The following is a 26,951-nucleotide window of genomic DNA, read 5'->3' on the forward strand; positions in this document are numbered from 1 at the left end:
AGTGTGAAGGAATTATGCTAAGTGTAATATGTCAGGAAGAGAAAGACAAATATCAGATATGTCACTTATATGTGGAATACAGAGAAACTAAATAAAGGGTCATATAAGGTCAAATATAAAAACCCTTGAAAGCTGACAATAGAACAGGAATCCAGAGAGGGGGTGGTGAAAACAAAATGAGGAGGGGGGAACCACAGTCGATGGTGGACTGTGGGCGCTTTGGTGATGGGAGCGCTATGGTATCACCAGCAAAAGGGGGGATCCTATACTTCCAAAATACAAACAATGATGTAAACCAACATTACCTTAATAAAAAATGAAAACAAAGATATGTTAGAAATTATGCTTAATGATGAAAGAGATTTAGTTACACTGAAGCATGGTGAGCTGGGATTAGCAGCCTGGGGACCTGAGTAACAACCTTTTGCTCAGTTCTGGGTATGCAACTTAATCCCTGATATGAATCTTAGATCATATACTTCAATGAGGCAGGATGGACCTAGAGGGCCCCATGACTGCTGACCCTTTATTCACCCTTGGTATGCAACTATACAACTCACCTCTCAGTATGTAGCCACGTCCGATTAGATCATGTACAGCTGCCAATGCAAATCCACCTGGAACCTTGTAGAAACTGAAGGTGTATATAAGCCCCTGATGTCCCACAGATGGGGCTCAGCCTTTGGATGCAAATCTGCTGAGTCAGCACTGATGCATTAAACCTGCTTCTTGTTAGCCCAAGTGGCCACGTTTCCTTTGTGCCATATAACGACATTTCTTAGACATACCTGCTATTTACCAGCATTTTAGAGGAGAGTTGTTCAGGCAGCTGGTTGCTGGCTCCATTTTTTTTTTTTTTTTTACATTTTAAAGGACAGGTTTATTAGGAAAAGAGAGGGACAACTGCATAGTCCCAAGAGCGCTCCCCTCCTCCACAGTCTCAGGTAAGCTCTGGGAGTAGTCTCTCAGCCCCTCCCCTCCTTTGAAGCAGTGCTGTTGCCTCAGTCTTTTCATCTACTGGGGCCCATGAAGAACCACAAAGGCCTCTGAATATCTTCCTCTAATGTCACCACTGTCCTGTGCTCACTCAAACAGGTTTTATACCTTAAGAGCAGTTCAAAGTCCTCTTCCTAATCTCTTCATGTGGCATAGCTTTTAAAATAACTAAGGGGCCTCCTGATGTTCTAACTCTATTTTTCCCCTCCACCTTTGAGAGTATCAGGAAGTCTACAATAACAGAAGATTTTTTTTTTCTCAAGTCATTGATTTATCTTTTACTTTGACTTTTGTGATCAGTTTCTCATCTGGTGTCTCATTATTTAAGAACTGTTTGTTTTTCTGGCATGATGCAATTTAGTTAGGACAGTGACTGGGAATAGGGTTTATGAAATGTCAATCCTCTGTGTTGGCTTTCTCTATGCCAAAAACAGAGGCACACTTTTCACAGGGTTGTGACAGAGAGAAACTGACTTGCAGTAACAAAATAAAAGTTACTTGACTGACATTTTAGTGTTCTGGAGACATAGTGAAATTTAAACGCCCTGGTCCTCTGCTAATCTCCACAAATTTCAAAATACAATTACCAAAAATATTCAAAGTATAATTATCCTTCAAAGCTGAGACCTGAAACTTATTAAGGTCTGAAATATTTGAATATTGGAGCAGAATGGATCTGAGCAGGGCTTTGAAGTCCGACAAGGATTGCAAGGCTGACAGAGATTTCCTGGCTGTGTGATGGCAGGCTGATACATTAACCTCTCTGACTCCAAATTTCTTGAGGATAATAAAATAATATACGTTAGCATGTGGTTTTGTGACTACTACATGTACACCATCAACCACAAGTTTTGCCTAAACAGTTCTTGATAAACTGTATTTTTAATCAGGGATTGGCAAATGTTTTCTGTAAAGAGCCAACTAATAAATGTTTTAGGCTCTGCAGTCTATAAGATCTCTGTTACAACCACCCGACCTTGCCTTTGTGTGCAGCACTTATACAACATGTAAACAAATGAGCGTTGGCTTTGTGTCAATAAAACTTTATTTTCAAAAAAATAGTCTGTAGGCCAGAACCAGCCAACTTCTGCTCTGGGCAATGAGGGTATAGCAGAGGTATAGTATAAAAGGGTGCTCTTCCGTCAGTTTTTATGCACCAGAGTTTGTTAAAAACAGCACTTGGGCCTCCCCGGTGGCGCAGCCGTTGAGTGCTGGGTTGTGAAGCTGCCCGCAGCCTCTGCAGTGCCGGTTTGATCTCCGGCCACCAGGCGAGGATCCCACATGGCGCGCAGACCTCTCCTGCCACCTGCTGCTCCCCTCAGCAGTATACTTTGTCAGTCTGCCTGCTCTGCTCTCCACGCTGCCTCTGGTGAATTCTCTCACCCTCCCGTGCTTCTGACTGTACCCAGTGCTTGTATAAATAAATAAATAAATAAATACACAAACAAACAAACAAATAAATAAATCTTTTAAAAAACCCCCAAAAAACAGCACTTCAGGTCATGGAGCTGTGTCAACTCTTCAATGATACGGTGATTTTGTTTCTGAATTAATGACTAATATCCAAATATCATTCATGCAACTAGCATCTAAGATCCATGGCACTTATTTTTATTCCCTCTCACTTAGCTTTCCATTTCCCATATGGTTTCTCACTCCTGCCTCCTTATTCCTCCCTCACCTCTTTTTTTTTTTTTTTTTTTAGATTTATTTATTTTTATACAAGAGCTGGGGTACAGACCAGAGGTGTGGGAGGGTGAGAGGATTCACCAGAGAGAAAGGAGAAGAACAGGCAGACGACCAAAATACACTGCTGAGGAGAGCAGTGGGCGTGACAGGAGAGGTCCACCACATCATGTGGGAATCTCCCTGGCCAGCCAGGAATCGAACCTGCGCTGCAGAGGCTGTAGACATCCTCACAGGGCTGCACTCAACTCACTGCTCTACAGGGGAGGCCCTCTCCCTCACCTCTTTGATGGAAACCTAAAATAATTCCTTTGCCTTTGTCTCAATCCTGCCTTGCATTTGGGCCTCCCAGCTGTGGAGTCTCCTGTGTGCACACCTCAGCATTCCAGGCAGGAACTGCTTCTTCCCAGCTGCTCTGTGGCGTGAACAGGCATCCTCTGAGTGTTCATCTCCGGCCCCTCCTCATTAGGGTCCACAGAGCCAGGTCTTCGTTTTAATTATCTGGAAGCAAGCAGTCATCTTGTGGGGAAAGAAAAATGATGGTAAAGAGAAGGCGGTGGGAGTCCTCTCTGATTCAGCACAGCTGTCACAGGTGATTTATATCTTTTGAATTCCCCCTGTGCTCACATCAGTCCTCCTGTCAAACTCCCTCAAGGTTTCCCTTCAAGGATTCCTTCACAGTCTAACTGGAATGTACACATAACAGGGAATTTCTTTCTAGGCATCTGAGGAACTGGCTTTCTCTTCATGTGGCATGTATGAAAATACCAGAGCCAATGTGACATTGTAGGTGATTTCATTGTCTCTAGGCTTTCCTCTAATAAGTTATTTATATCCTCTCAGACTTAAAGGCCCATCAAGCTGGGAAAGCCTCCCAAGGCAATAATTAAAATGCTGGATTATTAAGTCAACATCAGGCCCAAATATGCCTTTTGTGCTTGATTTTGCTACTGCTACTCTCCTGCATGTGGCGATTAATCACTGAATGAAGAAAACCAACCCACCTCTAGTTTTCAGGCCCAGGTTGTGTCCACATTCATAGTTTGAAGGCATTCTGTTGTTACTTCTTTTATGGGCTTCTAATTATGTTTTGGCTTTATGCGACTTTTTTTCTGCGGGTGGCTCATTATTTTGCCACTTAATAATTTGTGCAACATCTACAAATTAAAACAGAAACTTGTAGACAAATGAAAACATGTTTTATTTACAAGAAAAAATCTTTACACTGTGTATACATAAAAATATACAAAACCAAAATAGAAAATATCCAAGTGTTAAAATGTGTACAAACACTTTTAAAATGTGATTCCTGCAAAATCTCAAGCCTTAATTAGTTTGAAGAGTACACATTTCATTTTAAAAATTATTATACAAAAAAATTCCCAAGCTGTTAAAAAAGTTTACTGGTTTCCACCGGAAAAACTTGGTATTGTATCTAAAGTAAAACAGAATGTGTGGTATCATAAATGTAGGTTTTAACATTACCAATGCATTTAATTTGTTTGAAACCAACCTAGTAAGAACACTATTTCCCACAGAACCAGTAAATTTTTCTTCCCCTAATCTCATAAGAGTCATGAATTACAGATAAACTTTCATGAAAGTTCAGAGTTAAATGATGCTTCTATCTAGGATACAGTCTTCAGGTCTACCTTCATGGTGCCTTTTAAATATTTTCGCCAAACTTTTGAACATAGCAAAGACATGTATAATATGACTGTGTAGGAAGACTAAATTGTTTTTAACAGAAGGACATATAACACTTCCTTCTCTTAAAAGATACTGTGTTTGCATAATTAAAATTTATTGTAAAGTTTTCAGAAATACAGTTTGATGAAAAAAGACAATATAAAGCAACCATGTATGTAGATACGTATATATATACAATTATATAACTATATCTACATAAACACTTTTTATAACCAGAGTAAGAACTACATCAATGTCATTAATTCTTTAAATTCCATTAGTCTGAGTTTGTAGAGGAATATGCTGGATTAGTTTTTCTTACTAAAACATTTCACTCACTTAATAAAACAAGAATCAGAACTTATCAATATACTTCATTTCCTTGAAGTGACAGAGAAATACCTTTCATTTGCCAAATGTCTAAGTAATGCCCAAGGGACAGGAACATGCAGAATCATTTCACACTAGAAATTAACCTAGAGTATTAAAAACAAGTTTGAGCCCAGGCTTAGTTTACCTAAGCAATTCATTTCTAAATGTAGCTGCCTTCGTCATGTAACCCCTGGGTAAGAGTTTTAAAATATCAGAAAGAAGTCAAAACATCATATGGAAGAACATAGTAGAGACTATTTGGCCTATATATTCAATCACAGATTTCTTGAAAATCCCCTCCCCCTCTTATTGCCCTCCAATAGCTAAGCAGGAAAAGGACTGGTAACACAGACCACCAGCCTGGAACAAGCATGTGTACTGATCTGACAGGCTGGAGAAAACTTTTTAATAATGTCATTTGTGCACAAAAAATTCTCCCATCATATGCCATTACTCTTGTGGGACTGAGTCCACTTAATAGAGTCAAACAGGACTGGATTAATTCAGTGGGTATTAGTGTTACTGCCCAGAAGGATGAACCAACAACATAAGGTATTAATTTGTTCCACCAGAACTTACTGGCTCATAAACATGTAACAGTATGATCCCATGGTAGCTTTAAACAGTTACTTTTATTTTCCAATTTAGAAAATGCTAATGATTATTTATTTCAACATTGCTTTGTCCAGATGCTATGGCTACAATGACAGATGATTACTGGACAGTCCAGGATTGATTGTCTGGCTGAGAGATAAAGGACACAGGACATACAGGAGGCTATAGGGGGCTTAAGCCCTGTGTCCCAGCAGAAATCAAAGACCCAGAAATTGAAAGATGTGCAAAAGTCCCTCACATGTCACATTTTTTTAAAATAAATCTTTTTTATTATTATTATTTTTTACTTATTTATACAAGCACTGGGTACAGTTCGAAGCGCGGGAGGGTGAGAGAATTCACCAGAGCCAGAGCAGGGACCAGAACAGGGAGACTGATGAAGTACACTGCTGAGGGGAGCAGCGGGCGGCAGGAGAGGTCTGCGCGCCATGTGGGACCCTCCTCCGGTAGCCGGGGAGCAGCCGGGGATCGAACCGGCGCTGCAGAGGCTGTGGGTAGCTTCGCAACCCAGCACTCAACTGCTGCGCCACTGGGGAGGCCCTCACATGTCACAATTTAACTCAGACTCCTCATATTGCATGATGCTTACATGCAACTATTAATCGACTACCTCTTGATCTTACACACAAAGTTCTCCACAAGGACTGAGTGGGGAAGGCCAGGGACACACGGCCAGCACTGGACTTCCCTGGGGACTTTGAGAACACTACGCCTTGCTCAGCTATTGCTAGAAGTACTGAGGAAGCCAGCAAGGGGAACCCAGATGAAGGTGAGTTGTCATTCCTGGTCAACATTTATTTAGGATGACAACAATAAAAACAAAAAAAGATCAAGTGAAGTTATCTTGAAGTGTGAGGCAATACGACTACTGCAAGTCCTGAGAATGAGGAAAGAGCCACTTAATGGCTTCAGGTTGCACCATAAGGATTTTATCAGCATCCTATTGCAGAAGAGAATGGAAGGTTCTGAAAGGGACAGAGCTGGGGTAAATGCATTGGGACAACATTTATTGTTAACTACTCCAAATAAAGGCCATGTGTTTATTGCATTTCAGTAAATGTGGAATATTAGGACTTAATGTCTGGCAAAAGAGTGCTACTTAGGATCACTTGGCTAATAGTAAAAGTGGTCATCATGTTAATTCTAACTGCCTAATGTTTTTGAGAGGCTGAACAACTGAAACTTCTAAATAGAAGAATGACCAGACTATGCTATCATAATAGACCACATTTCTGAATGTTTAACAGACCCTGATTCTCAAGGGTCTCTAAGGTCATAATAAATTAAAAAAATTTAATTAAATTTCCTTTATGTTCTTCAGTCTTTCTTGTAACCTCAGTAAGACTGAAAGAAAAAGTACATGTGCTATAAGAAAATGCTATTAAAAATCTTTGAAGTATATTCTGGGGCTTTTGAACTTGAATATTTACAGTGACCCCAATAAAATTTCCTCTAGTCAAGCTCTCATGTCACCTAAGGAGGTGTCATGGATAAGACACTGACAAGGAAATCCAGTAGGAAAACGAAAAGGGAAGTTCAATGTCATGGGCATTTGAAGGCAGTCTGGAAGGTCTAGGTAGAACCATGGCTTGCAGGAGGATTGCTCACCCCACCAGCATCCCAAATCATTTGAATTCATTACTCACTAAACAGGGAATAAGGAAAGAAAAGTGAAGTGACCATGTCTGCTTGGACATAAGATAACATGTCGGATAAAATTATCCATCCCATTTCATGGAAACGAAATTCTCAAAATGGGCACTTAGTGGATATTGTCATGATTGGGACTTTGCAGTGACACATATTTCACCATTACACTAAACCACAGGACATGTCTAATCCCAATCTGACTTCTATGATGTAGACTCACCAAATGGAAGCTGTCAGTTTCTCTAAACAATTCCTGCCCAAGAAAGAGGTCTCAAAGAGTGTTTTGGGGAAAAAAACAATCCTAGAGCAAAAAAAAAAGCTTTCCACTAGACTCTCCTGGCGTTCGCACACCTGCCAAGGAGAATGTGTCTAATTAAGCCACCATTTTCATTGTCAAGAAATCCTAACTGCACCACTGAAATATGATTTGGTGATCTCTTGAAATTGTAGGACATGTAATTAAGGTATTTCAAAATGTTTCTCTTTCACTATGTTCATAGCAAAAAAAATTTTTCCCAATGTATCAGTGACAAAAGTAGAGATTAAAAAATAAATAAATAATACTGAATAAAGTTAACACCCTGGAATGACAATTTTTCCCTCTAGCTGCCTTTCCCTCTGAAGTATATACATAGTTTCCTTGTTGTTAAGGGGAATGTTGTCACACAATTTTATTTAATTATATGGCTTTAATATGTTGCTGACATAAAACATAGCTGTGAAAAAAAGATCGGGACTCTTAAATGTCTGTCCATAGCAAGAATTAGTGAAAATCCAATACAACCCTTTCGGGTTCCCAATAGTGCATTCCCAGAAATACAGAATAACTGCTCCCCAAACATTCCTCTGGATTGGGAGGTGCCATGCCCCATAGGTGTCCAACTGTTTATGCAAGTAACTATGAAAGGCCTTCAGGGAGGACTGGCAGGGGAGGAGTCACAAGGTGGCAAAGTCCAGGGCCATCCTTCAGCCCCGTGACAGTATTTACTTGCCAGTGATGGCCCTTCCATCTGGTGGCTACTACATTCCTGGTTGAGTTAGGACATACTGCAGGAAAACAAAGTGGTGCTGTTCTGGGGTTGGCTTTTCCTTAGGCTGCTCAAGATGGATACTGTACAATTTTAGAAATTGGTCCTGATATGCAAAACATTTAGCAAGCAATGGGAAGCACAGCTGAGGGATGTAATGGTTTGGAAACACATGCACCTTCTAATTTGTACTTGGGATTCTTGCTGTTAGAATAAACATATCTGAATGGTAATTCAGTCGTTTGTCAAAATACTAGGCTATTTAATGATGGATGCACGTACAAGTGACGCAGATGCTGTTGATACCATAGTTCGATGGGAATGTTCCTGGGTATAAACTCTTTCACAAAATGAAGTATGTCATTGAAACCTGTAACAGAAGCCAGTCCTGAAATGGGGTGCCCATGGCATAAGAAAAGGGTAACATTTTTGGAGTTATAGCATCCATCTGTTAAACACTTGTTTTTTTCTATCTGTTTTTTGCACCTTTCTTGAGCGTTCATCTCTTTGAATTTCATTTGTAAATTCAAAACAGTAATAAATACTTAATGGCTTAGAAAGAGAAGAATTCTTGCGGTCGCCACTAAATTACAGTTTAGACACTCAATACTACATTGCCTAAAATATATCTTCAAGTATTCCTCGTGACTTAGAGTACAACAGTAGTACCTTATTGCACATTGATTCCCAAGAGTCCCTTTTCAGGAGTGTGGCACAGCAGGCTTGGGTGCAGGGCAGTGCACGGCTCGGAGGCCAGGCAGGACCACCTTCCCCTTGCGGTGCAGGTCCCCCTGGGCACCTGTGTTCAGACGCTGCACCAGGAGCTTCTCATAGAGCAGTGGGTGGTAGGCGCCCAGCGTGCAGGCCGCGTCGTAATACAGCTCATGGTAATGGCAGAGCTCTGTCTGCCGGACGGATGGGAGATATTCATACACATGCACCTCGCTGCACATGGACATCATGATGAGGATCCCTGACAAGAAAAGTGAATGAGAGTCCAATGAATACCTCCAAGCACTAGGATAAAACTTTTTGGCCTGGGGTAGCAAATAATCATGGCAAGTGACACCTGCATTGTATTTGTTTTCTTGTTATCTTCAGATTTGCAGTGCTATGACTTCAGGGTGTGAGGGCATGTTCATCTGTTGTATTCATTCAATTGATACTGTGGGCCCAGGAATGAGGGATGGAAAGACAAAGCTATGGAGCCTAAGGAGCCTGCAATCGAGTGAGCAGCAGATTTGCATCCCCACTTTAGAATATCATGTATCACATTCTGCACACAGGCCTCATCTGATTTGCATGAGGACTGTTATGTTCCCAAAAACACGTTATAAAAAATTGATTATAAAATAGCTGCGTGATTACAAATGAATCATAAAAATAGTTGCTGGAGATAGAGTTGAGGATACAGTTTAAGATTTATGTTAACAAAATTGTTTTTCTCCCTGGAACTTTCAGTATTAAAGTTTTCTCCCCCACTTCCATCCCTCCTCCCCTGCTTCCCTCTCTCCATTCCATTTCAAATAGAGAGCTATAAAACCGAGTCATGATTGAACAAATCTAATTCTTGATCTCAGCTGAAAGGATTTCTTTTCCTCTCACTGCCAACATCTTTGTTAACACACTTTAAACATATATTAAATGTATGTATTAAACATATATATTTATTTATCCCTTTAACGAAAGGGACACAGCTCCTATTGTAGGCAATATTTGTCTGCAGAGAACAATCATTTCTAATTCATCAGACCTGTTTACAGCATAAAAATTCACCAAACCAGAGGAAGTCTTGCATGATGGACACTGGGAGAGAAGACAGGAGGTGGGGGGGCTCATTGTGCCTGGGGGTTACAGAAAGGTTGCATGGGGAGCTTTAAACCTGAAGGAGCTCCAGGGAGACAAAGGGTAGAAGGAAACAGGAGAAGGGGTGCTCCAGAGACATCACTGATATCCTGTTTAGGAGGCTGAAGTTGTGACTTTAGAACAATGACACATTATCGTGCCTGAAGGTAAAGCACGGTCTTAACAAAGAGGACAAGATTCAGCTCACATTCATGGAGTGAAATTGTTCAAAACCTCGAGTTATGCTCAATTCTTCTCCTTTTCCTCCCAGTTCTACCAGTTTCCTCTTCCTCTTCCATGGCTGACTTAAAACTGCCCTGCAGTGGCCTCTTGCTTGGGTCAGCTGCAAGTGACTGCGATTCAGGTAGCCAAGAAAAGACTCCCTAAGGACCAGGCCTTTCCTCCTGTAGTCTCCCAGGGAAGTGGGCACCAGCATCAGAACATGCAAGGATGGAATAGAGAAGTCTCCCTCCTTCTGATAAGCACTTACTAATATTGATGGATATTTTTCTCTTCTACATAAAATCATTTATTTATTTATCTATCTACCTATTTATTTATTTATTTTAAATGTTGAGGTGCATGTAACTCTTCTTTTTTTTAAAGATTTATTTATACAAGCACTGGGTACAGTCAGAAGCGCGGGAGGGTGAGAGGATTCACCAGAGCCAGAGCAGGGAACAGAACAGGCAGACTGACGAAATACACTGCTGAGGGGAGCAGTGGGCATGGCAGAAGAGGTCTGTTGCGCCATGTGGGACCCTCACCAGCGGCTGGGGATCGAGCCGGTGCTTCAGAGGCTGCGTGCACTTCGCAGCCCAGTGCTCAACCACTGTGCCACCTGGGAGGCCCCACATAAAATCATTTATATGGAATTGACAAGATGAATGAAAAACCCATGTGCTCAGGTAGAATTAAATTCTTTGTTTTATTCCTAGTCTTTTTATCCTATAGCAAACAAAAACCCGCTTGGTGTGTGTGTTCTCTGCCAATGAATGTACAGGCCTGTACATTCTATGGTGCTGAGGAGGCTTCAGTGTGTTTGCTAATCAGGGGCAGGGGAAGGAATCCTTGCACAAGGCCCCAGTAGCTCCCCCTACCTTCTGGGCATGGTGTGTGGCTGTGTGGGTACTGCTGGAACCACATCAAAGGGTCTGAGACATCGTTCACACTCAACACATCATCCACCAGTGTAGAGATTACAACAATTTTCCTGCAGAGGGCAGTGAAAAGGCTTACAAGTGTCTTTCACAAAGGCATCTTCTAAACTAGGGGTGAAACTGTATCTGGAAACCACAGATTTCTGTTTCCTGGTGTGAGTCAATAATATAATCTCACCCATGGGGACCATTGTTAATTCAGCCGAACTTGTTACCTTTGCAACTCTGGCTCTTAAAGTGGATGGCTTTCAAAAGTGAACGTTAGACAGATCTTCCTCTCTTTACCACCTTAAGTTGAAAATATTGTAGTTGAAAAGAAATTTAATACACCTAATCCACTGAACATATCACTTAGCCTAGCCTATCTTAAACGTGCTCGGAACACTGACATTAATCTACAGTTGGACAAAATCATCTAATACAAAGTTTATTGCATAGCATAGTGCTGAATAGCTCATGTAATTTATTGAATTTATTGCACACTAAAAGTAAAAAACAGGACTCCCAATTCAAAACTAGAAGTAAGGTTTCTACTAAATGCCTATCACTTTCATACCAAAGTCAAAAAACTCTAAATTGAATCATAAATGTTTGTGTGGGGGGTGGTATTCCGTACTTGAGATGTATGCTAGTCACACTGTGGACTCTCTTCTGAAGGCAGTTCTAAAGCTTCACCATGAAAAAGAATGAGCTGAAGAGCTTGCTAAAATGCTGTTTTCTGGGACTTGTCCCCATTCCCAGAGATTTGGATTCCACTGATTTATGTTGGGGTCCAAGATACTGATTTTTAAACAAATAACCCTAAACTATTTGTGGTGAAGAGCCATTAGAAAAATTCAATCCATCATATAACAATACTTCTGTAAAATACAGTAGCAATGAATTACTGGAAAAATGATTACATATTTGGATACTATGTTATGTCACATGGCTATAAAGCGTTCTAAATGCTTCCAGCTTCTATACTGATCTAGTTGTAGCCAAATGCTGGACCAGAGGTCATGCTGGTCTAACACACGTATTCTTTGAAAGTTCCTATTAGGGGCTTCCAAGCTATCTCATAAGTACTAGCCGCTGTGCACATCCAGCAGCTACTCCAGGGCTGAGTGGCACCCAAGTAAGAAAATCCTATGTAATTTCTCTAGGTGCTTTTTTGTTAGCATCTAGGTCTCAAAGAGTTGTTACATGCTTGAATCTGATTATTTTCTCTGGAAACTATTCCAGACAAAATTTTTACTCTTGCTGCTAGTTAGTGAATATATTTTAAATCATGTCTTTGCTAAATATGCAATATAGATTTTGTTCATAAGATTAGGCAAAAAGTTATAGCTTTACTAAAAATGATAGGTACATTTTAGCATTTTCATTTATAAATACTTGTATTTTAAAATAACATCTTGAGTTTCAGAAATACAGAAATTTGTCAATTTGTTCATGATATTCCAAAATGAAGACCAATAGAGCTTAAGAATGTGTGGGTTCTTATCTTCAGTTATCTCCATAATTGATCTTGATTTTTGCCTATGCAACACAGATTTACCAACAATGATTTCCTATCCCATTTTGCACTCTGATGTGAACTTGTGGCCTCCTGTAACTACAAGTTTTGGCCCACAGCAGCCTAAAATTTAAGTAATAGTAGAATCAATTCTAAGTGTCAAAATGGCAGCCTACTATACTATTGATAGGGGAATTGGTATGGCAACACCTTCAAAAGGGCAAATTAATTTACAACTAGTTAGGGACCTGTGAAAGGTAGATAAAATTTATGGTACAAAAACTGAGAATATTTTTATGATTTTAAACTGTTTTAGGGAACATGGTGAATTGCTTTGGTATATGTCTTTTAATTTCTAAAGATGTTAGTACACATATATTTGAGTTTAGATTCACTGTCATAATAAATACTAAAAATCATTATTATTAAATGTGGTTAAGTCTGAAAATCAATTTTTCATTGTGTTAATAGTATCTTATAATGCATAAAATCCTGAAGATGAAATTTCTTCATATTTTGTCAAAGGAATATTAATGTTTGGAAGCATATAACTGCAGTGGCACAGTTCAGAGTGTGCACTAGGAGCAGAATGTGGCATTAGATATTGCAGGATTCAATACTGTTGGAGGTCTCTTCAATTAAACCAAACGTTTATTAAACTGGGCACAGAGCTAATCATTTAGAGACCATTTCAAGGAAAAAGAAACAAATTAAACTAATGAACTAATCTATTTTTTAAATTTAAAAACAGGAGCAAGCCCATAACCTACAATTCTTAGATGAACTTGAAGATTCAAGTGTCTTAATTACTGAATCGAGAAAAATGTTTGAACATTACCACCAAATATAACTTTACTCTGTCCTCCAAAGTGCTGAGATGTTGACTCACAAATGATGTAAGTACCAACAACACATTTCTCAGATCTTCTCTGAATTACCAATAAAATACTGTGTTGGGAGTTCCCAACCCACCTCCAGGTTTGATGACTAAGCAGGAGGACCCAAGGACCCGGCATAGTGGAACTCAATACTAGAATACAAGGTAAAACCAGGCAAAGGCACAAGGGGTGAAGTCTAGGGAAACCCAGGCACAAGTTTCCAGAGTCCTCTCCCAGTGGGTCACACAGGATTTGCTTAATTCTCCCAGCAATACATGTGAGATTGCCAGAGACTCAGTGCTCAAGTTGTGTATTTTTTTTTTTCCCTCTGGAAGCTGATCACACAGGCAGTCTTGGCCTGGCATGTAACCAAATTCCAGACTTAGAAAGCAGGTGTTCAGCTTAAACCATATTGCTTGCATACACACAGAGGCAAAGTGAAACACACTTATCAGTGGTGGGGATAGGAAAATTTCCCAAGTACAAGTTGCCAGATGCCAGTCAAGGACTAATCTTGTAAACAGGCCTTTGTAAGTGTCATTACCCAAGTCTGTCAGGTTATATATTTTTAGTACAGATAATGTATGTGTAAAAATTCAAAGTATCATATTAGGTTTTTGGTCCATGCCATATTAACATAAAGAATTCACATCTGGTTATGCAAAAAATGTTATTATTATTTTTTTGTCTTCTTTCTTGAGATAGCTCAGGATTACCTAAAAGAAGAATGCAAATCACCTAATACAAGGCTAATCCAAGAAATAATTTTAAAAATCACTTAAGGAAGTTTTATTAAGTAATTTTGTTACAGACTACCAAAAATTAACTGCTTTCATCACTAATAAAAGTTTACTGCTTTCAGCAGGGGGTTGGACTTATAATAAGCAGATCAATGTTTAGAAGCTTTTTATGTATTTTTGTAAGTCATTCAAAAGGGCATGTGGTTAGTCTTTTTTAAAATCTTTAAATATAATTCAATTAATACTAAGTTTTGTCAGTTTTTACAAATGAGTCCAAACTAGGGATTCATTTGAAGAAAAAAAATTGCAAATTATTCCAGGCAGTTATGACTCAAGAGACATTCATTTGTCAAACTGCATGTTTTTAAATATTGAATAATACAATATAATTACCAAACCAATTAAAAAGCATTTCAACTGATCTTAATGAAATGTCATATGATCTAATTCAGCATTAACAGCAGTATATATACCAATTATTTGCTCCAAAATCTCAATAAAAAACAAACTACAACCTATTTTCAGATTATCACAAACTCTAGATGAATGAAGTTTCCCCCATAAAACTCTAGTTTGCATATATAGATGTATTAGATGGTTTTTCAGAGTCTAGTAGAGTTTAATCATTTAGTCTTTACCTTAATCATTGTTACACTAAAATCAACTTACTTTTACCTAGTAAAATATTTAAAGAAACATCCAAAATTGTTAATAGAATTTTCCCCTAATGAACAAATCCTTTAACATGTGGCAAAATATGGTGTGGATAAAAACTGAACATAACAAAGTGTCAGGAAACTATCAGTTAACACTTATACATAATTTACATGTATGGTAAACTAGGAATTTCTGAGGATTACCAACAGAAGAATGCACAACATATTTCTGAATGGGTGGTGAAGTAAAAGGCTAACTGTACTGATTATGTTAGTGAATGGAAAGCTAGCAGCCCTTTTGTGATTTCCCCAATCAATTCAATATAAAATGGAAAATTATGAGAACTATATTTTAGATTATTTAAGGAACAAAGTAATTTCTTAAGTGAAATTTCCAGAAAATATCTGTAATTAAAAGGTGGTTTGGATAATTTGAACTTGATATAATAAAATAATTTAAGAAGCTATATTAAATGAAGTCACATAATGTAAGAATAATAATTGAAGGCTAATTCTTAGTTCATTTATGTTGTATTATTTGATGGCAACACATATGCAGGACTTACTACTCATAGAGAAATGCAAAAAGCTGTTCCTGACCAACATAACTGTGATGCATTTTATACAAGCATAAATATGGCTTAAGTGGCTTATTTTGTGTTCATCATCTGCATTTGGATAATGGAAATTGAGAATCCCAAATGCAATATAACATGGAAAAGGAAGTAAATTATGATTTTTTTTAACCATATTACTTTTGTGCATATATTAAACAGTCTGAAATTATAGTGTTTGCATCTATGAATTCCAAAAATATTGCTTATAATATAGCCAATAGTGGCTGCCTTTTAAAGGGGGGGGGGTATTGTCAAGATTATTTATAGATTATGAGAGCCCCGTTTCTATGTTGTTGGTCAGAACCCATGCTACAAAGTCTGTTTCCTGATGTTATTCAGTGTTGAGCCAAAGATGGTGGAGCTGGTGCCTCCTGGCTAGCCAGGGTGCCCTGGATACAACTATGCAGACAGCAAGCCAAACTAAAAATGCTTTATATGTCCTTAGGTGAGCTTACTCACTTTCTGTAAATACATCTGTCTTTATGAGAACAAATGGAAGCCAAGGGATTCTAAGTAAATTATTACTTATCCTCATTCAGTCTAGGTTACAGTCAAAATGACCTCACAGTACCAAATAACAAGATAAAATCTCCAATATCAAACCAAGGATGAATAAGGGAAATGCTACTCATATGTGTACAAATAGCTCCCTAGTGGGCTAAGGGTAAGGAACTTAGTAAAATAAAAAAGTTATTTCAAAGAAATGAGTTTTTATGGATCATCTAAATTAACTTGAGCTAAAAAAATAAATTAACTTGATCTATTTTATTGCTCTTATTTGATAGCTAAGTACTATCCCAGTGTGTATATATATCACATCTTAATCCACTGCTCTGCCAGTGGGAGTTTAGGTTGTTTTCATAACTTGACTATTATAAAATACTGCTGCAATGAACATAGAAGCGCATATAATCCTTTGAATTAGTGATTTTGTCTTCTTTGGGTAGATATCTAGGAGTAGAATTGCGAGACCATATGGTAGATCTATTCTTAACATTTTGAGGAAACTCCATAATATTTTCCATAAGGGCTGGACCCTTCTGCATTCCCAGTGGCAGTATATGAGGGCTCCTTTTTCTCCACATCCTGACCAGCACTTGTTTCTGGTTTTTATAATGGAGGCTATTATCACTGGAGTGAAATAGCATCTCATTGTGTGTTTTTTTTTTTTTTAAGATTTATTTATTTATTTATACAAGTACTGGGTATAGTCAAAAGCGTGGGAGGGCGAGAGAATTCACCAGAGACAGAGCGCGGAGCAGAACAGGCAGAAGGACTGAAGTACACTGCTGAGGGGAGCAGCAGGCGTGGCAGGAGAGATCTGTGTGCCATGTGGGACCCTCGCCCGTGGCCGGGGATCAAACCAACACTACAGAGGCTGTGGGCAGCTTTGCAGCCCAGCGCTCAACCACTGCGCCACCAGGGGAGGCCCACATTGTGGTTTTGATTTGCATTTCCCTAATGATAAGTGATGGTGAACATATTTTCATGTGCCTGTTGGTCAGAGGTATGTCTTCTTTGGAGAAGTATCTATTTAAGTTCTTCTGCCCATTTCTTGATTATTTGTTTTCTTTTCATTGAGTTGTAAGAGTTCTTTCCATATTTTGGCTATTAGCCCCTTCTCAGATATATGATATGCAAAATTTTTCTCCCATTCAATAGGGAGTTTTTTCTTGTTTGTTTTAATGAGTTTCTTTACTGTGCAAAAGTTTTTTAGTTTGCTGTAGTCCCATTTTTTAATTTTTGCTTTTGTTTTCCTTACCATTAGAATCTATGCCCCAAAGATATCCCTAAAGTCAATGGTATGGATTATTTGCCCATGTTTTCATCTATGTATTATGGTTTCAGGTCTTACATTCACGTATTTAATCCACTCTGAGTTAATTTTTTGTGTGTAGGGTATGGGAGAATGGTCTAGTTTCACTTTTCTGCGTGTGGCTGTCCAGTTTTCCCAGCACTTGACTCCTTTGTCATAGATTAACTGTCCATATAAAAAGTGGAGATTTTTTTCTGGGTTCTCAATTCCATTCCATTGGTCTGTGTGTCTGTTTTTATTCCAAAATCTTACTGTTTTTATTACTTGTACTATAGTTTGAAGTCTGGGAGTGTGATACCTACATTTCTTCCTTGTCAAGATTGCTCTGGCTATTTGGGGTCTTTTGTGCTTCCATATAAATTTTCAGTACTGTTTGCTCTATTTCTTTGAAGAATAACAAATGGTGACTTGAAACTTTAATATCAAATAACTTGAAACAACCTAAGCACTGAACAAACTAAAAAAAGGAGTAAATTATGATATAATTTTTTGATATAAAGATATGGCCTCACTAATATAAAAAAAGTAGATTTTCACCTTGATCTTAATGAAAAAAAAAAACAAAACCAAAAACCCAGACTTTAAATATTTGGGGATAGTTTTATTTGACTTAGCATAAAGCATTATTTCTGGTATATCACAATAAAAGTAAATAGAAGATATTAGCTAATGTGCTTGGCACAGGATAATTCAGTGATTAAAGCACTACTAGTATCTTCATTTTCTAATTGGAAGAACTGAGGTTTGGAGACATTAATTAACCAACTCAAGGTCACAGAGTTGACCGGTGGAGCCAGGACTTGTTTCTGAGTTGTTTGTTAATAGCATGGGTTTGTGGTTAAGGAAAAAAAAAAAAGGAGAAAAGATAGCTTGAAAATATTCATTTAGATATTTGAGAAGAAAAACTTCAGTATACATCAATATGAAAAGTTTAATAAGTATCTAATATTAAATGAGGCTTATAATAAAAGTATTTTATTCACTTAATATTAAAATATATTTATATTATGTCAATATTATAATTGTTCACATATGCTCTCTAATTCAGTTTTATTATATAAAAACATAATACATTATTAGCTTTGATAAATGATCTAAGTATGTTAAATGCAAAGTTCTAAAATAAGATGTTTTTCCACAATTAGATGAATTTTAGTGCAGAGATTTCCTAGAGTTTGTTTTCCTCAATATTAGGTCAATGTGTTCCTCACATCCTCCAACCTACTACTTTCTCTTTCAGCAGAAAAAGCTGTCCTTTTGTTTGCAGATAAAACAAGAAGAATGTAGTTAGTTAGAAGCTAAGATTTGTGCTGAAGTCTGATTTCACTAGACATCTTGCCCAAAAGAAAACTGCTCCATAGAAACTGATAATACATAGATTCCACATAACTCAGGAAAAGGCACAGCTTTGCCCATGGGGGACTTTGTGATCAAAGACAATGTTGACACAGAAATATCTCCAGGCCAGCTTTAAGAGAGGAACACTCAGAATGGCGCAATGACAGAAACTGCTTCTAGCAGCTTTTTCCCTTCAATATTTATGGCCTTTCTTTTCCCAGCAGAACACAGACACACCTGCCACCCTCCTATCCAACAGGGCCAATGTGCACAGTTTGTGTGCTAGTGCTGGGCTAGGGGGTGTTAATAATGATAGAAGAACGATGTTGCACTTCTGGAATGGAATGTTTTGGGTGAACCATCTGCCTGGAAATTACTGTGAGGACAATTTCTGTGAGAATCAGGACCTTGTTTATTGGTTTCCAAGCCACACCCCACTAATCAGTATATATCCAAGAATCTGGGTCCCAAAATGACAGAACTAAACAAAGTCACATTTTTTAAATTGAGGTAATATTGGGTTTAAACATTGTTTATAATACAGAGGAACAGGATCACACCTCTTCCAATGTATGTTATCACCCACACCCACCACCAAGGCACCCCAAAGTCTTCTACCATACTTCCCCTCCTCACCCTGCTCTCCACCCTCCCTCTCTGGTAACCTCAATTCTATAGTCAGACTTTGAGGGTTTGTTGTTGGTTTGGCTTTTCTGACCCTTTTTTTGATTCTCTATACTCCATATAAGTAAAACCATCCAGTATTTCACCTTATAGTCAGCCATTATGTATGTTAAATCACAGTAAGTTTTCAGGACACAAAACAACTCTATGAATAAAGATGGAAGTAAATTTTATAGCATTGTCTTCAAAGAATAATGTGTTTGTAGTTAAAAATCTAATAATGCCAAAATATAGGATTTAATGCCACAGTTTCAAAAGACAGGTATAAATATGCTGCATTTTTAGCAATACGTTATATTATTTTAACTAAGCACAAGTAAAAACAATTATTCCGCTTGTGCATAAACACTGCAATAAATGAGGAATTTTTGGAAAGTGAAATCTTAGAAATGATTAAAGAATCTTGTGTTGTTCTACTTAGTAAAATACATGATTCTCTGTTGGCACATCTATTAATACAGAAGCTGTGGGTTAGACTTCTGACATTCCCGTTCAACGCTGCGCTGTGAGTTCCAGGTGGGCTGGGCCTGTGCGTAGTCCTCATCCCCAGTGGTCAACTAATATCCAGTTGGCAGTGGCTGCCCCCCTTAAATCCTCACTGCCTCCTAGAAGAGGACCTCTGAATAGCACCAATAATGTTACATTAAGGGGTTTAGGGTGTTCCCCTGGGTATCAAACTGACATTGAGCACATTGCCATAAAAACAAATCTTTTGTGTTCAAAATAGTGAACCTTTAGAGGCCCTCTATTTTATAGTGCTGGCTCACCAACACATACAAGGAAAATGAATGTGGTGGGTTTAGAAATATGAGACATCAAAAATTAGATGTTTTCATACAATGATGAGTGCATCAATAGAGAACAGGGGTTCATTTGCTGTGCCCCCATGAGTGCCACATGCTAATTAGGAAAGCCAAAAGTCAGGGAATGCCACAGCTTCTCTCTGATGAGGAAGGTCCTACAGATTCCCTGCCAGGTGACCTCTGGACTGTGCACTCTGAAGCATGACCTTAGAACAGGAAGGGGTGTTTGGAAAACTCTTTCTATAACAACAACAACAACAAAAACCACTTAGTGATTTTTTAAATTCTTGTGGCAGAAAGATTAAGTTATTTGTGACATCATATACCAATATTTAAACACATCAAATAAATTATATAAGAGATTCTGGCTCTGGGCTTATTTCTGAGTGAGATCAGAGAGGAGGTTCAAGGATTGCACATCATAAAGGAGGACTGGCCTGCAGCTAGCAGAGCCCCCAGATATTTCTCCTGCCCATCCTCAGGTGGGGCTCAGGCTGAAATACACAAGGCACAAGCGGAACAAGTTGATGAAATGTTGTCAGGTCACGTCTTCTATCACATCTGTGTCCCCACCGCACAGCACAGCCCATCCAGTGGGAACTTCATTGACTTAAGTCCCATTGACTTGCCCTTTTTCTTTCTTTGGTGATTAGCACCACTTAGCAGTACTGAACTAACATCTTTCTGTGATAGTGGAGAACTCCTCTACCTGCACTGCCTAAAACAATAACCACCAGGAGCAGCTGGCCACTGAGAACTCAACAGAGGAACAGGAATTCTCCCCTTATTTAATTCTAGTTAATTGAAATGCAAATGGCCATAGGTGTTCAATAGCTGCTATGACAGGGTGGTGGTCAAAAATAATAAAGGCAAATTAGTTTGCTCACTCATCTTTAGAATGGTTTGTTATAATTATTCCCATTTCTCAGATGAGTCTATTTGAAGCTTAAAAGATTAAGAGGCTTGCCCACAGTCAGAATGTTAGTAAAAGGCTGAGAAGAATTCACATTCTTGTCAAACCCAAACCAACACTCTGGCAATGACATCAAATTGCATGCCCTTTGCTCACATGAGAGAAACCTTAAAAACAATCAGCAGCTTCTGAAATTCCAAATTTTCAGTGAATAGCTATAAAAGGGAGCTGGCCATATGGGGCATGATTTCTTTCAACAAAAACATATGGGAAGATATTTGTCTCTGGCAATGAATATCTAAGTTGAATCTTTCAAAGGACATGCTAATAATAAGCATATCTGACAGGCCTCCACTGTGCTCAGAAACTTTGCTCTAATCAAATATTAGCCAGATGAATTTCTGAAAAGGCAATAATATGAAAAATACTTTATTAAACTTCTATCACATCCTATTACACTGTCTAAGCATTATTCTATCCTGTTTACCCTCTGCTGACAAACTAGATTATGCTTTCTTTCCTAAATCAATAGGGTCTTATGAAACTACACAAAAGATAAAGACTTACAAGTTTCAAAAGATAATTTGCAAACAAAGAGTGTCAAAAGCATGACATGGAAGGGGGGGGAGGCCTATGTCTAAGAAAATAGGCAGAGTCACATTGCAAATTTTGCTTTGAATTCCATGTAAAATATTTCATTTATTACAATAACAAAAACCCATTCCAGGATCTGCAAGCTTCAATTCAGATACATGTGTTCATAACCAAAACTGCAATCAAACCAGTGTCTCCCCATCTCTCTTGCTGCACTGATACCTACTGTGCAGCCCATGTTAAGGTCTATGTTGTAAATTCATTGAAACTGAGGTGCAGAACATTACCGTTATTTTGTAGACAAAACTAGTATCTCCTGGTTGTATTATAGCTCTCATATTGACAGGGGGTGGTATAAGGTATTCTAACATACCCTACTCAGATAAAATAAAAAAAATATGAGACAACAAGGTGAAACATAGATAAAGAAATGGGGTAAGACCACAAGCTTTAAGAACAAAAGTCAGACTGCAAAAAATATAAACCAAGTGCAACAATAAGAACCAAGTGCAATATAAGAAGTGCAACAATCTTCTTATATGAAATCCATTTTTGAATTAGAGCTATTGGGCTTAAGAGGAGACCTTTATGAATCATAGAGTCAGGACCTTCTCATCAAATCCCAAGCCTATCATTTATCTTGCAACACACAGCATGATCATGTGGTCACAAATTTAGTTCCTCAGCCTGGCATCATGACAGCCCTGTGCATGCAAGTGGGTGGAGGGACAAAGATGGTCAAGGTAGGAGTCTATGTGTTACCTTTCCCTTTAAACTGGTCAACCAACCTTGACTTTTCTGACTCATAAAATTCAGCATAGGTGCTTCTGGAGAGGAGTCAGCTTTAAGGAATTGGCAGTTTTTATTTCTTGTCTTTGGGAACACACGCCTGTGAAACAGAAGAACCACCAACCAAACCCATCTTGATCCAAAAAATTATGACAGAAAATAAAATAGTTCTTGCTTTACATCTTGAAATTTTGGGATAGTTTGTTATGGATATAGAGATCATTGGAACCGTCTTTCTCTTTACCTCAGTTAACCTATTTCCCCTCTAACACCACCATTTAATTGCTTGTATTATATATCATAATCACATATTTATTAAATATCAGGCCTAACCCTGTCTGCCCGCCCAATCATTCCCATTTTTTATATACACCTACCAATGAAGCCAGAAGATGGGGGGTTGGGCTGAATCTTCTCCTTAGTATTCTCCTGGATAATATCCCAAAGCTGCCATATAAATTTAGGATGAAGAATGTAAAATGGCTGCTTTGGGTTTCTCTGACGATGCTGAACATATGGAGTGAACAGGTTGTAATCTGGCTTCTTGTACCACTAAGAGAAGAAAAAAAAAAGCATAATCAAGTACAGAGGCCACACTATGAAAAGAAAATGGAAACATCCAGGTGCATGCGTGCGTGCGTGCGTGCGTGTGTGTGTGTGTGTGTGTGTGTGTGGGGGGGATTTAGAGTCTGGGGGGACAACAGCTGGGTATGTGAGGGGCGGAGTGATGACTCATCACTTTCAGGTATTTCCTCACTGGATGAAGGACTGAGTAACAAAGAGACCAGGTTCTATTCCTAACAGTAACTGATGTTTTATTCTTTAGTAAAATGAGGGAGATAGGCTAAGTAGGGTCAACCAAAACATTTCTATAAAGAACCAGATAATAAACACTTTATGTTCTACAGGCCGTGGTGTTGCCGCTGCAATCATTCAGCTCCACCATAGTGCTGTGAAAGCAGCCACAGACACACTGATATAAGTAGGCATGGCTGTGTTCCAATAAAACTTTATTTATAAGAACGAGGGCCAGATTTGGTTCATGGCTATAGTTTGCTGATCCCTCAACTCAACCAACATTTCAAAAACATGATCTGCAAATTTAATCTAAAGTGACAGAAAGCATGTAAGTTTTTGCCTGGAAGGGGAAACTTTGGAGTTATTGAAACATTTTATTTCATTTTGTGGTTGTGGATAAATTTGCTAACAGTCATCAAAATGTACACTTACTATTTTATATAAATTAATGTATTAAAAAATGAACAATAAGGTTCATTTTTAAAAGATGTGTATAGAAATGTATTGGGTGCCACCAAGAAATGGGATTTGGAGGTGTGTGGGGGAGAGGTTTAGCTCTAAGGCTAAAGCACCTCATCTTCCTTCAAACAGACACCCTGGGTAAATAATGGGAATATATTAAGATGTCAAGAAATATTCCATGGTTGGATGGGCTCTGGGCCTTTAAAAATTTTGACAAGCACTGGGACCAAATCATCATTAGTAAGCCTTGTTATCAAGTCGTAAGGCAGTAGCAATGCAGCAGGAAGAACATGGTGCTGGTTCCTTAACCCTCCCTCTACCTGGTCCTCACATGGAAGTTTCAGAGCACAGGCCCCACAGAAAGCAACACTGTCACTTGGCTTTCAGGCCTGTCACTGCTCACAGTCATCAGGCAGACAACTCTGTGCCTTAGGCTTGAATGTTTTCAACACAGAAATTAATAAGGTCTAACGGTTAGAAGCTCTCAGTCTGTCCACAAACAGCAAGAATGTTGTTGAGCTTAAAACGAAAGAACCTCAGGCTGAGAAGGAAGTTGAGAAGTTCAAACACCCATTTGATGCTTGACTCACAATAGATGATACATGTGAGAATCAATGGGAGAGTTTTCTCAAAAACACACATCAAGGCTGTGTGCTACATTTCTGGAAACAGGATTTAGACACATATTTTGAAAATTACTCTCTAGGTGATTCTGATTGGAACTCCTGGTTAAGAACCAGTTAACAATCATCCTAGGTCAATGTCCAGCCTCAGTCTCTAGAGAACAGTGACAGAACAGCTTTCACAGAACCAATTGATTCTCCAGGGAGACCCATTCGACCTTGGAAAGCTCTTTGGAAAGGTATCTCTTGGTGAAGCCAAGATCTGTTCCCTGCATTCATCTTAGAAAGGTTATATCCTCTCTGGTCATGGCAGAAAAAGTAGAAAGGCACTCACTGATACAGCCAATAGCAATTTCCAGGAGGTTAAATAACATCCATTTTTCCCAGTTGTCATTGAAAAGCAAGCACACTGGCTTCTCATGTAGACTTTCACCAAAAGTAGCTAGCTACTTGTTTAGATGGGCAATGATTTGCCAGAATGTCATGAATATAACTTTCTTGTATTTTCATGACTAGTGATTATCGTGTTTATGCTCTATTCACGTAAGATTAAAAAAGTTTAGAGGTAGAAGTCAGAGGGTCACACACAAGGAAAGCCTGTAAGGGATTGCAGTTAAATAATGATGAGCTGTTGATTCACTACCTTTAGGTTTTCCTGCCAGGCACTTCCAATTCATTTCATAAGATCTCGTAACTACTTGGAAGGTGATAAAACCCTAGCACAATGGAAAACCTGTGAGTTTAATCAGTAACCTCCAGTGTAAGTAGGAATTTCTGAACATTTAGACATTACACACTTATTTTTGTTTTGGTTTCTAAAATCCCTCCAGAACAAAACCCTTTGGCATTAGATGGACAAAACTCACCAAGTATACTATGAGAATTAGGTATCAAAATGTGTGTGAACACACATCTACCTAATTAGCACCATGATCAGTTTCATCCTGTCAAAGCGTAATTCTTCACGTGCTCCTATTATTCATCAGTCAAAGGGTGGCACAAAAGGAAACACTTACCAGGTTAAGATTTGCAGAATAAGGAGCAGGGTCCCAGGCGACCAAAATGACATCTTTATACAATGAACTATCAATGAAGTGATGGTTGGGGTTGGTCAGAATCTGCAAATACACAGAAAAGGTATTTTAAAGCAAGTGCTTGGCTCTTTAAAGTATACTTTTAAAAGAGGTGAGATTTTCAAAAAGGAATCAGAGCAAGAAAAAAATGTTCCCTACACTTAATATTTTCTTCTTGGGGAAAGAGGCTGTCAGTGAACACTAAAGCACTTAAGGAAATATTTGGAGAAATGAGGATTGGAAAAAAAAATCCACCAGTTTTTACATTTCGATAAGCACAGTACTCTTATCTGGTGGCATCAAATCAGCTCCTGAAAGGTGCAAGTCCCTAGCTAATTCAGCACCCCAGTCTTTTCCACAATTGCCTTGACAGGTAATCTGGAAAGAGTTGCAGGCTTGGATGAATCCAGTTATTAAGGCCTCACCAGGGCCAACCTCAGGACAAATGGAACAGAGAAAGAGACTGCGGATTTGAGCAGCCCTGCTGTGACTGTCCACACTCTGAGGTCCTGTCTGGTACTGGAAGGGCTCTTCTGTCTTATCTGCCAACTGTGTTTTTAAACAACACTTTTGGGAATATAAATGACATACTGATTTTCTGTTTTGAAGTGCATTTTTTCAGTTTTTAAGATGCAATATATATATATACATATATATATATTATTTATTTTTTTTTTGTGGACCCTCGCTGGCGGCCGGGGAATGAAACGGCACTGCAGAGGCTGTGGGCAGCCTCGCGTCCCAGCGCTCAACCGCTGTGCCACCAGGGGAGGCCGCACTCTATTTTTTAAAGATATATTTTTATTTATTTATGCATAAAGAACTGGGGTGTAGGCCAGAGGTGTAGGGAGTGAGAGGACTCACCAGTGACAGTGTGGGGAGCAGTAGAGGCAGACCCACTGAAACATGCTGCTGAGGGGAGCAGCAGGGAAGACAGGAGAGGTCTGCTGTGCCATGGAGGTTAGCTCCCTGGCCAGGGATCAAACTCAGGCCATGATGGCTGGCAATAGGTTGGTAGTGCTGAGACTTATATCCTGTGCCACCAGAGGCCCCAAGATACAGTATTTTTATTTATGCTTTAATATTTCTGAAGTTAGAATGTATTATGCAGGTGATATGTATTTTAATTTGGTGGGCTTTATCTCCTTTCTCTGAAAAGCTGTTTTTAAATGAATGGGGAATTTTACAATCCATGGCATCTATGAATTAAGGAAGTATGACAACCGTTTCTTTCCTTGCTACAGGCGACCTGGCTCAAGGCACTAAGCAGAAAGTTAATCTTCTGTTCTGCAAGCAACTCACCGTAAGTCACCCATTGTCTCATTTATTTTCCTATATAGTTTAAAGCTCTAGAAATTGTGGTTTGTTTCAGGAATAATTTTGCTATAAATTTAGAAAACATTTTTATCAAAAACTCAAAGAGATATTTTCATTTTAGATTAAACAATCAATTTTCCTTTTTTAAATTTTCAGGGGCCTCCCTGGTGGCACAAGGGGTTAGGACACAACCTATGAAGCTGTCCGCAGCCTCTGCAGCATAAGTTCGATCCCCTGGCCAGTCAGGGAGCAACCCAGATGGTGCGGCAGACCTCTCCTGACTTGCCTGGTGCTCCCCTCAGCGGTGTACT

General features: G+C 38.8%; 1 protein-coding gene across 14 annotated transcripts in view; it reads right to left on the bottom strand.

The window, feature by feature from the left end:
* Positions 1 to 3,893: 3,893 nt before the first annotated feature.
* The window catches only part of ST6GAL2 (ST6 beta-galactoside alpha-2,6-sialyltransferase 2), a 69,553-nt gene continuing 46,495 nt past the window's right edge, over positions 3,894 to 26,951 (bottom strand). For all 14 annotated transcript variants that reach the window (XM_037528062.2, XM_037528068.2, XM_037528058.2 and 11 more), the window contains 3 exons: positions 25,267 to 25,368; positions 22,745 to 22,919; positions 3,894 to 9,009 (listed from right to left, as the gene is read on the bottom strand). In XM_037528062.2, the coding sequence (XP_037383959.1) occupies positions 8,738 to 9,009; positions 22,745 to 22,919; positions 25,267 to 25,368 (549 nt within the window). In that variant the 3' untranslated portion in view covers positions 3,894 to 8,737. The remainder of the gene's footprint in view (positions 9,010 to 22,744; positions 22,920 to 25,266; positions 25,369 to 26,951) is intronic.

Source organism: Talpa occidentalis, unplaced genomic scaffold (genome assembly GCF_014898055.3).
Source record: "Talpa occidentalis isolate TD23 unplaced genomic scaffold, MPIMG_talOcc4v2.1 talOcc4.5, whole genome shotgun sequence".
Classification (NCBI taxonomy): domain Eukaryota; kingdom Metazoa; phylum Chordata; class Mammalia; order Eulipotyphla; family Talpidae; genus Talpa; species Talpa occidentalis.